At 44.7% G+C, this 13,508-nt stretch overlaps 1 protein-coding gene across 1 annotated transcript in view; it reads right to left on the bottom strand.

Moving 5' to 3' along the window:
• The window catches only part of larp1b (La ribonucleoprotein 1B), a 53,480-nt gene extending 41,670 nt beyond the window's left edge, over nucleotides 1-11,810 (bottom strand). The window contains exons 1-3 of the mRNA XM_049595801.1: nucleotides 11,044-11,810; nucleotides 7,183-7,244; nucleotides 1,058-1,114 (exon numbers count right to left, since the gene is read on the bottom strand). Of these exons, the coding sequence (XP_049451758.1) occupies nucleotides 1,058-1,114; nucleotides 7,183-7,244; nucleotides 11,044-11,389 (465 nt within the window). The 5' untranslated portion in view covers nucleotides 11,390-11,810. The remainder of the gene's footprint in view (nucleotides 1-1,057; nucleotides 1,115-7,182; nucleotides 7,245-11,043) is intronic.
• Nucleotides 11,811-13,508: the final 1,698 nt, after the last annotated feature.

Genomic DNA, 13,508 nt, shown 5'->3' with positions numbered 1-13,508 from the left:
CTACAGTCGATGGTTTTTTAACTCACTCTGAGGCAAAACGACACAAAGACATCAGAGACATTTTGTCACGGTTGTTGTTCTTTAAACACAGAGCTGAATATGTGTCGCACTGACTCAAAGAAAAGAAAATAATCTTCAGACTCTCTGATGGAAACACACACAGACACGTTACACTCCACTAAACACACTATAATTAATCTGGATGTGCTGTATGATGAAGTGAACTGAGCCTCAGAGAACACGTGTTTTAGTGCTCCACCTGGTGAGCAGAGATCACGCCTCAGCAACACACACACACACACACACACACACACACACACAAACAGACACACACACACACACAGACACACACACACACACACACACACACACACACACACACACACACACACACACACACACACACACACACACACACACACACACACACACACACACACACACACACACACACAGACACACACAGACACACACACACAGACACACACACACACACAGACACACACACAGACACAGAGACACACAGACACACACACACACAGAGACACACACACACACACACACAAACAGACACACACACACACACACACACACAGACACAGACACACACACATACACAGACACAGAGACACACACACACACACACACACACACACACACACACACACACACACACACACACACACACACACACACACACACACACACACACACAGACACACACAGACACACACACACACACACAGACACACACAGACACACACACACACACACACAGACACAGAGACACACAGACACACACACACACACAGAGACACACACACACACAGACACAGAAACACAGAGACACAGACACACAGACACAGAGACACACAGACAGAGACACACAGACACACACACAGACACACACAGACACACACACACACACACAGAGACACACACAGACACACACAGACACACACACATACAGACACACAGACACACAGACACAGAGACACACAGACACACACACACACACACAGACACACACACAGACACACACACAGACACACAGTACCTCTTTGGCCAGTTCCCCAGGTGTGGGCCAGTTTGTGATGTCACTGAAGTCACTGGACTGTAACAGAGTGGACAAAGACACATGTTAACACACAGATCCTGGGTCCCCCCCCCCCCCAGTGTGTGAGGGTCAGGTGGAGTCTGAGTCCTGGTAGAAACCAGCGTGGAGGAAAAGGAGGTCAGTGCTCCGTCTGTGAACAAACAACACTGATAAAAAGAGCGAGCAGTTTCCACCTGTGTGACTGTTGTAAATTTGGACAGGCTGATATGAGATCAAGGTTGAACACAGACCAGGTTACAGCTGCTCTCGGACTGCACTCCTCATATCAACCACACAGGACCATTCCTTCAGGGTATCATGGCTGTTACACAGCTGGACCGACCCTTTGAGGACACATGCTTTAAGGGAACTAAACTGGGAACTAAAGAAAACCCAGCTGTTCTGAATGCATGAGTGAACACTGGTGACACTGAGCTCTGATGGACAGGACAGACACAAGTACAGCAGCTCAGAGTGTTTGCCTCAGGAGGCTGAAACACACCTGTTATTTATCTACTGATTTATTTCACACTGTTTTTGTTTATCCTTTGTTTTTATTGGACAGGACAGACTGAAGTGTCATAGGGGGGCAGAGAGAGGACATGACATGCAGCAGAGGGCTGAAGGCTGCAATCAAACACACGGACACTGTCTTTGTATGTGGGATGCCCCTCTGTCCACTGAGCCCCTGGGCACAACTTTAACTATTCATTTTGTAATAAATTTATATGTCGGTGTTGTTGACAACCCTTTATTTCTTAATACACATCAATGAGGTCAAAAAGAGGCGAGTGTGAGGGCATCTGTGTTTTGATTTGTGAATGTTCTTCAAAAATATATTCAGACAAAGACTTTAACACATTATCATAAAACATACATATTTATCCATTCATTAAGTCTTACAGCTGAAGTACCTGCTTCAACGCTGACGGCGACTCACTCAGTATGTTTCCATGGAAACAGTGCAGTGGAGCTACAGTTCCAGCTGGATGAGGACATCTAACTGGCCTACTGTCCTTGTCCCAGTATACAAGCACGGGAGGGGAATCCATTTATTGAGCCAAGTATGTGCGACTCCTCTACGATAGGTGGAGATATGCCCCCTTTCAGCTTGTTAGTATTGGACCTTTTTCCTGTTGACCTATTACGTCACAGACCAAACAATGGACAAACAAGTTAGCTACGGTTAGCTAGCAGCTAACTGCTACCATGGTGGACAACTTTACAGCTCTGTACATTTGGTGCGTCCAAAAAGTCACGGCTCTGGATGTAGATTTCTCCATGTTGTTATCGGCTTCTTCTTCTCTTACACATTTAATGCTATTGGACTTCCGGGTCAAAGCCCGGGGCGGAAACTGTGGAGCATGCTCAGAGCACCTCGGACAGTTTGGGTCTGATTGACTGTATACATGCAGGAGTCACATGATCTGGGTGTGTTAGTCCCACTGTGACACATTCACTGCAGGAACATTTCACTCACACTGACATGTTTACAGGGATTTATATAAATCTGTTTTCTCTGTTGTCATGGAAACAGACTGACTCCATTATACTGGAGAGAAGCTGAAACCTCCTACACTCTGCAGCTCACCTGAACATGTCTGACTGATGAACAGTGTAACAGGGAAGAGGAAGAATATGAGTTTTGATTTAGGGGTGAACTGTCCCTTTAAAACCAGGTGCTGAAGTAAAGGTGCTCTGTGGAGTTTACATTCAGAGGATCTCACCAACACGTCTTTATCTCTGACACATGAACACATGAACACATTTCCTTCTTCAAACATCTGAAAACCTGTTTTGTTTGTTTGTTTTTTAATATTCGAAATTTCTCAGTGTTTATGTCCATGTTTACTGTAGTTTTCTTCTTCTTCACCGTCTTTACTGACACACTGCTGAATGTTTTCCACCAGCTGTGGAGTCAAACTGAGTGAAGGAGGACACACCCTTCAGAGACCTACAGAGGCCATAACCTCCTCACAGCACCTCTAACCTGACAGAATATCCATGTTAACACAGTGATAATGGTTAATAACACATCAGCTGGTCCTAACAGTGTGACTTAAGTACAGCTTCAGTGTAAACGTCGCCTTTGGCACGTGACTCCAAACATAAAAACTGTCAACAGGTCACATTCTGGATCTGTAGCTTACGATTCAAGCAAAACTCCAACAGACCAGAGACAGAGAGTCCCAGAGTCAGAGAGTCCCAGAGTCAGAGAATCCCAGAGTCAGAGAGTCTCAGAGTCAGAGAGTCCCAGAGTCAGTGAGTCCCAGAGTCAGAGAGTCCCAGAGTCAGTGAATCCCAGAGTCAGAGAGTCCCAGAGTCAGAGAGTCCCAGAGTCAGAGAGTCCCAGAGTCAGTGAATCCCAGAGTCAGAGAGTCCCAGAGTCAGAGAGTCTCAGAGTCAGAGAGTCCCAGAGTCAGTGAGTCCCAGAGTCAGAGAGTCCCAGAGTCAGTGAATCCCAGAGTCAGAGAGTCCCAGAGTCAGAGAGTCCCAGAGTCAGAGAGTCCCAGAATCAGTGAGTCCCAGAGTCAGAGAATCCCAGAGTCAGTGAGTCCCAGAGTCAGAGAGTCCCAGAGTCAGAGAGTCCCAGAGTCAGTGAGTCCCATAGTCAGAGAATCCCAGTCAGTGAGTCTCAGAGTCAGAGAATCCCAGAGTCAGTGAGTCCCAGAGTCAGAGAGTCCCAGAGTCAGTGAGTCCCAGAGTCAGAGAGTCTCAGAGTCAGTGAGTCCCAGAGTCAGTGAGTCCCAGAGTCAGAGAGTCCCAGAGTCAGTGAGTCCCAGAGTCAGTGAGTCTCAGAGTCAGTGAGTCCCAGAGTCAGAGAATCCCAAAGTCAGTGAGACTCAGAGTCAGAGAGTCCCAGAGTCAGAGAGTCCCAGAGTCAGTGAGTCTCAGAGTCAGTGAGTCTCAGAGTCAGAGAGTCCCAGAGTCAGTGAGTCCCAGAGTCAGTGAGTCTCAGAGTCAGAGAGTCTCAGAGTCAGTGAGTCCCAGAGTCAGAGAGTCTCAGAAACAGAGAGTCCCAGAGTCAGAGAGTTCCAGAGTCAGAGAGTCCCAGAGTCAGAGAGTCCCAGAGTCAGTGAGTCCCAGAGTCAGTGAGTTCCAGAGTCAGAGAGTCCCAGAGTCAGTGAGTTCCAGAGTCAGTGAGTTCCAGAGTCAGAGAGTCCCAGAGTCAGTGAGTTCCAGAGTCAGAGAGTCCCAGAGTCAGTGAGTCCCAGAGTCAGAGAGTCCCAGAGTCAGTGAGTCTCAGAAACAGAGAGTCCCAGAGTCAGAGAGTCCCAGAGTCAGTGAGTTCCAGAGTCAGAGAGTCCCAGAGTCAGAGAGTCCCAGAGTCTGTGAGTCCCAGAGTCAGTGAGTCCCAGAGTCAGAGAGTCCCAGAGTCAGTGAGTCTCAGAAACAGAGAGTCCCAGAGTCAGTGAGTTCCAGAGTCAGAGAGTCCCAGAGTCAGTGAGTTCCAGAGTCAGAGAGTCCCAGAGTCAGTGAGTCCCAGAGTCAGTGAGTCCCAGAGTCAGAGAGTCCCAGAGTCAGTGAGTCCCAGAGTCAGTGAGTCTCAGAGTCAGTGAGTCCCAGAGTCAGAGAATCCCAAAGTCAGTGAGACTCAGAGTCAGAGAGTCCCAGAGTCAGAGAGTCCCAGAGTCAGTGAGTCTCAGAGTCAGTGAGTCTCAGAGTCAGAGAGTCCCAGAGTCAGTGAGTCCCAGAGTCAGTGAGTCTCAGAGTCAGAGAGTCTCAGAGTCAGTGAGTCCCAGAGTCAGAGAGTCTCAGAAACAGAGAGTCCCAGAGTCAGAGAGTTCCAGAGTCAGAGAGTCCCAGAGTCAGAGAGTCCCAGAGTCAGTGAGTCCCAGAGTCAGTGAGTTCCAGAGTCAGAGAGTCCCAGAGTCAGTGAGTTCCAGAGTCAGTGAGTTCCAGAGTCAGAGAGTCCCAGAGTCAGTGAGTTCCAGAGTCAGAGAGTCCCAGAGTCAGTGAGTCCCAGAGTCAGAGAGTCCCAGAGTCAGTGAGTCTCAGAAACAGAGAGTCCCAGAGTCAGTGAGTTCCAGAGTCAGAGAGTCCCAGAGTCAGAGAGTCCCAGAGTCTGTGAGTCCCAGAGTCAGTGAGTCCCAGAGTCAGAGAGTCCCAGAGTCAGTGAGTCTCAGAAACAGAGAGTCCCAGAGTCAGTGAGTTCCAGAGTCAGAGAGTCCCAGAGTCAGTGAGTTCCAGAGTCAGAGAGTCCCAGAGTCAGTGAGTCCCAGAGTCAGTGAATCCCAGAGTCAGAGAGTCCCAGAGTCAGAGAGTCCCAGAATCAGTGAGTCCCAGAGTCCCAGAATCAGTGAGTCCCAGAGTCAGAGAGTCCCAGAGTCAGTGAGTCCCAGAGTCAGAGAGTCCCAGAGTCAGAGAATCCCAGTCAGTGAGTCTCAGAGTCAGAGAATCCCAGAGTCAGTGAGTCCCAGAGTCAGAGAGTCTCAGAGTCAGTGAGTCCCAGAGTCAGAGAATCCCAAAGTCAGTGAGACTCAGAGTCAGAGAGTCCCAGAGTCAGAGAGTCCCAGAGTCAGTGAGTATCAGAGTCAGTGAGTCTCAGAGTCAGAGAGTCCCAGAGTCAGTGAGTCCCAGAGTCAGTGAGTCCCAGAGTCAGAGAGTCTCAGAGTCAGTGAGTCCCAGAGTCAGAGAGTCTCAGAGTCAGAGAGTCCCAGAGTCAGAGAGTCCCAGAGTCAGAGAGTTCCAGAGTCAGAGAGTCCCAGAGTCAGAGAGTCCCAGAGTCAGAGAGTCCCAGAGTCAGTGAGTCCCAGAGTCAGTGAGTTCCAGAGTCAGAGAGTCCCAGAGTCAGTGAGTTCCAGAGTCAGTGAGTTCCAGAGTCAGAGAGTCCCAGAGTCAGTGAGTTCCAGAGTCAGAGAGTCCCAGAGTCAGTGAGTCCCAGAGTCAGAGAGTCCCAGAGTCAGTGAGTCTCAGAAACAGAGAGTCCCAGAGTCAGAGAGTCCCAGAGTCAGTGAGTTCCAGAGTCAGAGAGTCCCAGAGTCAGAGAGTCCCAGAGTCAGTGAGTCCCAGAGTCAGTGAGTCCCAGAGTCAGAGAGTCCCAGAGTCAGTGAGTCTCAGAAACAGAGAGTCCCAGAGTCAGTGAGTTCCAGAGTCAGAGAGTCCCAGAGTCAGTGAGTTCCAGAGTCAGAGAGTCCCAGAGTCAGTGAGTCCCAGAGTCAGTGAATCCCAGAGTCAGAGAGTCCCAGAGTCAGAGAGTCCCAGAGTCAGAGAATCCCAGAGTCAGAGAGTCCCAGAGTCAGAGAGTCCCAGAGTCCCAGAATCAGTGAGTCCCAGAGTCAGAGAGTCCCAGAGTCAGTGAGTCTCAGAGTCAGTGAGTCCCAGAGTCAGAGAATCCCAGTCAGTGAGTCTCAGAGTCAGAGAATCCCAGAGTCAGTGAATCCCAGAGTCAGAGAGTCCCAGAGTCAGTGAGTCCCAGAGTCAGTGAATCCCAGAGTCAGAGAGAAACACAGAAACACTTCCTGTTCCATCATCACCTGTGTTCTTTAAACTCTTCTTTTTGTTGTGAATTCTCTCTCAAACACTAACTTAAAACACCTGTGGTGGAAAAACTGGTTGAAAAGCAAACAGAAGAGCCAACTTCAACATTTGACTAGTGACAGATGTTAATTTCACACCCTGCACGTCGCTGCCTGGCAGAAGGTCCACTGCTGAAACACAACACACCAAGAAACATGTTGGTTTATTTACAGGTGAGGAGCGCCAACGCTCAAATACAAACCACAACCTACAACATGGTGTCAGTTTGGACTGAGCGCTGATTTCGACACACGTCACTTTATACAGATTAAACATCAGAGACAAAGTGGAGACGGGATATAAACTTTAAATGTGCAGACTAGAGTTACAACACTTCATGTTTGTGACTTCTCTAACAGAGAAATGTTGGAATCTGATTTCAACACACGACACTTTATACAGATTAAACATCAGAGACAAAAAGGAGACGTGTGAAGGGTTCATTATCAGGATATAAACTTAAAATCTGCAGAGTTACAACACTTCATGTTTGTAACTTCTTGAGCAGAGAAATGTTGGAAGCTTTAAAAAAGATAACAATAACCAAAGAAGCAGAGGATATTTACCTTGCTGGATTTTCTGGCTCTGGGTTTGCTGGCTCGGACGACTTTCAGAGTGTTGTGTTGATCTGCAGAGACAGGATCAATGAGTGAGAGTGACATGATGGTAGTTTTAGTTTAAACTACAGGAGTGACAGACGTCCAGCGAGCAGGCTGCTCCCCACTGGAGTAAAGAGGTGCAGTCATGTACTGTTCATGCTCTGCTGTGAAGCATCTGAAGGGTTTTCTGTCAGTGCAGAATGAATAAATACCCTCCCCTGCCCCCAGGGACCCAGGGACACAGCTACTCAACTAGTTGAGGGTGTTTTGTGTACAGCCGGCAGCGGTATGCGGCTGCTTCTGGGCAGGCAGTTGCATGCTGGGAGTGGCCCACTGCAGGCTGACAGTGCCTATCGCTGAGCAGAGGACGGTGGGGTTGATAAGAGACGCAGGGCCGGGGCGTCCACATGAATGGGTGTATGCTGAGACGTCCACCCTCTGAGCTGGTCGTACAGTAACACTTGTAAAACGATGCCTGTGCTCTCGTCAGAGTCCAATATAGCTCCCCCTGGACTCTGTGAGCTCTGACACACATTCACAACTCAAACTGCTGCAGAACTGCTCCTTCCTTCAGATCACACATGAACCAAATGTCACCACGACTATGGCCTCATACAGCAGCCGTCTGCTCCCTCCAACATTCAGACTGAAATCAGTCATCAGCTTATCAGTCTGACATTCTACAGACAGTTATTATGTTCTAGTCATGAAGTTTAAGGCGACTGTACAGAAGAGGTTAATAAAAAAGATCAGATAAATCTGGAGTGGCAGAGGATGACACATCCTGGCAAAAACACGCCTACATTTCCCATAATGCAACAGTTTGGTCCCTCACACACTCTGTTTGATAAACACACACGCACATGTTTAAAACTCCACAGACCCTCAGTCTGTAACAAACACTTCATGTTTTAAGTTTTTAATGTCAGGTTGAACCTGATGACATCATTATGTCACATCAAAAGCGGCAGATGAACTGCATGTGTAAAATTGGTAAAGTAGCCCTTTAATATCATTTATGGGGTTAAACTTCTGATCCTGTTGTACTCAGAGTTTAAAACAGCCAAAACATTGTTCAACATTTATCAGAAACAATTTGTGATCATCTGTTCAGTGTTAAAGTTTCTGTTTAACATCATTATAAAGTGAATATTGTTGAGTTTTAAACTGTTGGTTGGAGAAAAGAAATGATTTAAAGATGTCGTGTCTCTCTGAGGAGATCATGACGGACATTTTCTACAGCTGAAACGATGAAGTTAATTATTCGGATTAATAGACATAAAGTAAAAATAATCAGCAACTAATATGATAAATCAATTAACAGTTTATCAAACGAGACATGTGAAGGCATCACACTGGGCTCGGACACTGCAATGGTATTTGGGATTCATATCTATAAATTAATCTGCACATTAGTCGACTTGATGCTTGGGTCGTAGGGCACAATGATGATTTTCACAGTACGATAACCATCTCAGAAAATATCGTGTTTTTACAGTGTTACAGAATTAATCTTATTATTGTCTTAAGGAGCCTTAAAGACATAAAAACAGGGTTTTTTTTGTTAAATTAATGTTTTATTCCTGTAATCAAAACTTGAAACCAGTTTTTAATGTTAGTGTGTGTAAAGTTTCTCTTTTCTCCACCCAGTCAGCTTTATTAGATAAGAAAATGTTCACAGTATAACTGTCAACTCTTATATCACAGTATACCTCAACACACTGCTACAACTCAACTTCAGTCATTATGAACTGTTTTGATAAATAGTTATCTGTTAAAGCCATTTATAAAGGAAACATAGCAAAACAGCTGCTGGGTGTTTTTCACTTCTGTCATTTCACACATTTAAAAAACAATTTAAAAATCAAGTGACAAGATTTTTAAAAATTACTTCAACTGTTTATATTGTTTCAGCTTTTTTTCTTTTGCAAAACCGTTGTGTTTTTACTGGTAAATACTGAGTTCTGTATTATACATCATTCTGAATGTTAATGATGTGTATTTTTACATTTTTGTCAGTAAGGGACTGTTCTTTATTTATCAGAGGAGGAGGTGGCTGTTTTTATTTTGACCCTCCCTGAACCTCCAAATATTTTTCTTTGAACATCACTAAAACTTTTTAAGGTAAAAAAAAAAAATAATAAAACAAATTAAAAAATCTGCAAATAAAATTAAAGGTAAAAAAAACAAAAGCAAGTGTTTAAAAGACAACATGTCACATATTGCCCTTAAAAAACAATCTTTTAAAGAAAAAAAAAAATCTTAAGAACATTCACCAAATTTTTTTAAAGAAAAATGTTGGATATTTTCTGTAAGAGATCATCATCATTTTTTAAAAAACAAGCTGCATGTTTCTTTTATAAACTTTTAAAGGACAAAAATCACCAAAGATTATTAAAGGAAACCATCCAAACCCACGGAGATTATTTTTTCTTTTAAAATCAGCGGTAAAATAAACACAAAACACAGCTATTAAAAGTCAAATGCTCCTACCCTCAGACAGAAGTAAAAAAAACTGTTTGACATGCCTCCACCTTTTAGCAACATTTTAAATGAAATGTAAAATAAAGTGATTCTGATGAAATATAATATTTTAAGATCAGACTTGGTTAAGTGTGAAGTGTTTGTGGCACCTGATGTGTGTGATAAATATTTGGGTGCTTTTTAAAGAAAAATGTTTTCTATAAAAATTGTCCTGTTTTCTTTAACAATGGCTTTTTAAAGCGTTTTAAAAATTGAAAAAGAAAATCTTAAAAAAAAAAATAAAAATTCTCATTAAAAATTACTTCTTAAAAAATAAAAAAAACTTCCTTCTTAAAAAAAAACACATTTAAACCTTTTTCAAAAATGTATTAAAAAAACTAATAAATAAAAAAATGACTTTTTAAAAACGGATTTTTTTTAATTACAAATCTTTTTTCTTTTTTACTGTTTCAAAGTCATTTTTTAAGAATCGGCAGTGAAATAAACACCAAATATAGCTGTTTAACTTCTTGTGCCCCTCTGAGCCAAAATAAAAAACACGAGTCCCTCCCCAGAGCTAAAGTAATTATTTGACATGCCTTCACCAATTTGCACCCCCCCCCTCTCATTAATGACGAACAGTCCCTTATAAATCTTTAGGTCTTATTTCTCGCTGATGAAACATGATAAAAACAATAGTTGTATTAAATTATTTCAGCCCTAACCTGACCTGTAGTGGGTGTCCCACCTGTTGGAGCACCTTACTGAGTGTCAGCAGTGACGGAGCGGAGCAGCAGGAGGTGGGAGGAGGACCTGCAGGCTGACAGGCCATTGGACATGAGGAACGTGTCTGTACAGCAGCAGTTAGCCTTAGCTTCACTTTATACCCTCACACAGATTAAACACGAGGCTGTGTGTGGACTCGGACTGTTTCTGGCTGTGTGCCGTGTCACACCAACACCACCCACCCTCCGTCAGAGCAGGGTGAAGCTCTGTTAGCTGGTTGCAGCTAAAAGTTGAGCAGTTGTCAGAATCAACACGTGGTACTCAGGAGCAACCCGAGCACAGCAGAGGGGGGATGGGACAGACATGCCACCATCAACACCTCCTGACATTCAGCTCCGGCCACCTGATTGAACATTTAATAAGTGTTTCAATAAAGTGTGGATCAGATTAAAGTGTGTGTGTGTGTGTGAGAGAGAGAGAGAGAGAGAGAGAGAGAAAGAGAGAGAGAGAGAGAGAGAGCAGGAGGCTGTCAGAGCTGCAGAGACACGTTAACACTGCTGCTGCATGTGTGTGTGAGCTGACACCATACTGTCACTGTCACTACCTTCATCATCATCACATTAAGTTAACCCTCCTCACCTTTGTCCTGAGAGCTGGAGCCCACACTGCTGCTGCTCGGGACCCGTCCTGTGGTCCTCTTGGTCCACGGGTTGACTTTGGGTGGAGGAGCTTCAACAACTTTGCTCTTCACAGCCTCACCTGTCGGCTCCGCCGCGCTGCCGCCGCCGCTTTCATCGTTTTCTTTATCGTTTTCTTCGCACTTGTTGTGTGTGTCCGCCTCCGAGCCTCGACTGTCCCCCGGGTCCCCTCTCTGGGGTTTCATGTCGCCCTCCTCATGTCGAGTCTCCTCGGACTTGTTTTGGTTCTGGTCCTCCGCAGCTCCGGAGCTGGCCGCTGTCAGACCCGAGCCGACCTCAGTGGACATCCTGCTAGTTTCCTACCAGCGCTCGGTGTTAAATCCAGTGTGACTCTTTGGTCCTTGTCCTCCTGTCCCGCAGAAAGTTGGTGAGGAGCTCAGGAGGAGACCGCATCCACTGCTAAACAACTTCTGGGCTGGACCTCGTTAGCCAGCTAAAGTTAGCCGACTAGCTCCTGAAGCTAACTGTTAGCTAAATGTTGTTGTTTTCCGCCGCGATCGACACTTTAATATCAATAAGTCGGTACCGGAGAGTCTGTAGTCCGTCACCGGGTCACCGACACACCGTCAGCTGCTCCACCCGACACTTTTCTCTGAGTTTAGTCACAAAAAAACAAACTACAGCAGCGACCTCCTCCTCCCTGCTGTCTGACTCTGTCCACACTCCACCACGCTAACGGCTAACGGCTAACTGCTAACGGCCAGGAGCTCGTGCTGCCAGCTGCTGTAAACAGTCACTCTGCTGCCGCCCGCGGCCACACACCGGTACTGCAGCACCACAGACTGTAGGTACAGAGAAGAAGAAGAAGAAGAAGAAGAAGAAGAAGAAGAGTACTCTGATCTGTTACTGAAGTTAAAGTAACGTCACCACAAATATAATTAAGTATTTAAAGTAAAAGTACTCATAAAGCAGACCAGCCTGTTTCATGATATTATGATTATTATAATTACTGATGTTTTATTTTATGATTGTTCCTTACTCGTGAAATATCTGAGTACTAAACAAATAAATAAAATGTATTATTATTATTAATGTGTTCATCACTGTCATGGTTCAGCAGGTGGAGAATTCATCGTTTAGCCTATATTTTTTATGGATAATCTGAGTCTCCAAAATAATAAAAACTGATCAACACATAAAGAACAAACACGTACAATATTTACTACAGGGATGTAAAGCACAGGTGTAACTGTACCTCAGGGCTGTAATGAAGTACAGTACTTGGGTAAATGCACTCACCATGTTACATTTGCGATCGGTCAGTGATCGATCAAATCAATATCACTGATCATTTAACTGATTGATCCACAGTCTGAAGTTTATTGAGATAAGTCTGAGAACATTCACATCACAGGGTTGAGTATCTCCCAGTGTACACAGATACACACTTCAATATACACAACACCATTCTGGGGACGTCATGAGACAGAAACTGATTTATATCTTACTCAGTGACATCACTCTGTGTGTTGAACACACCTGTGTACGCAGGTACAGCAAGACCGCATGTGTGACAGACATTTAATCCACTGCTGTTTAAATCAGTGTCGACATAAAACCTGGAACATGTCAGACATGTAAACACCACACACATGAACTCACCCAGCACACTGACCTGAGACACATGTTGACAGAGTGAATGAGCTGAGAGAGTTTGGATGGTTTTAACAGGACGATCCCAAAGAGGCTCTAAACTACAATCTGAGTGTGTAAACTACAAATTGAGTCTGTAAACTACAATCTGAGTCTCTAAACTATGAGTCTCTAAACTACAATCTGAGTCTCTAAACTACAATCAGAGTCTGTAAACTACAATCTGAGTCTCTAAACTACAATCTGAGTCTCTAAACTACAATCAGAGTCTGTAAACTACAATCTGTCAGGTCTCACTTTAACATCAGGACAATGATCTCAGACGACATATAAACCACCAGGAAACATTAAAACTCAGTTTGGAGTTATTTTTATTGAATTTTCAACATTTTCATCAGATGTCAGAATCATTGTCAGTTATATCTGATCACAGGAGATGATTCATATTAATAAAACATATATTATTCAAAGTACTGATAAAATAAAATCAGGAGGTTATGAATATAACTGGTGTTCTGTGAGGTGCAGCACACACAGGGTGGACTCACCAGGACACCATCCCCTTAAATCATGAGGAGTAAACTGATCCACTGAGAATAAACTGAGTCAAGCAGAACTCTGTGGTCTACCTAACACCTGTAGAGTTCTCTGAGTGTTTATAGAGTCAGTGGGAATCGAATCGTCGGCTCACAGGGCTCAGACTACAGATGATTATCAAACAGGACCAACACTAAGAGCAGAGACGTCCACATCACGGACAAATGTCCCAGTGTTGGAGCAGATGACTCGACCCGGGCTCTGGTGTAGATGAAG

This window comes from Epinephelus fuscoguttatus, linkage group LG14, assembly GCF_011397635.1.
Source record: "Epinephelus fuscoguttatus linkage group LG14, E.fuscoguttatus.final_Chr_v1".
In the NCBI taxonomy this organism is placed as follows: Eukaryota; Metazoa; Chordata; class Actinopteri; order Perciformes; family Serranidae; genus Epinephelus; species Epinephelus fuscoguttatus.
This window is presented reverse-complemented; position numbering and strand designations above follow the sequence as displayed.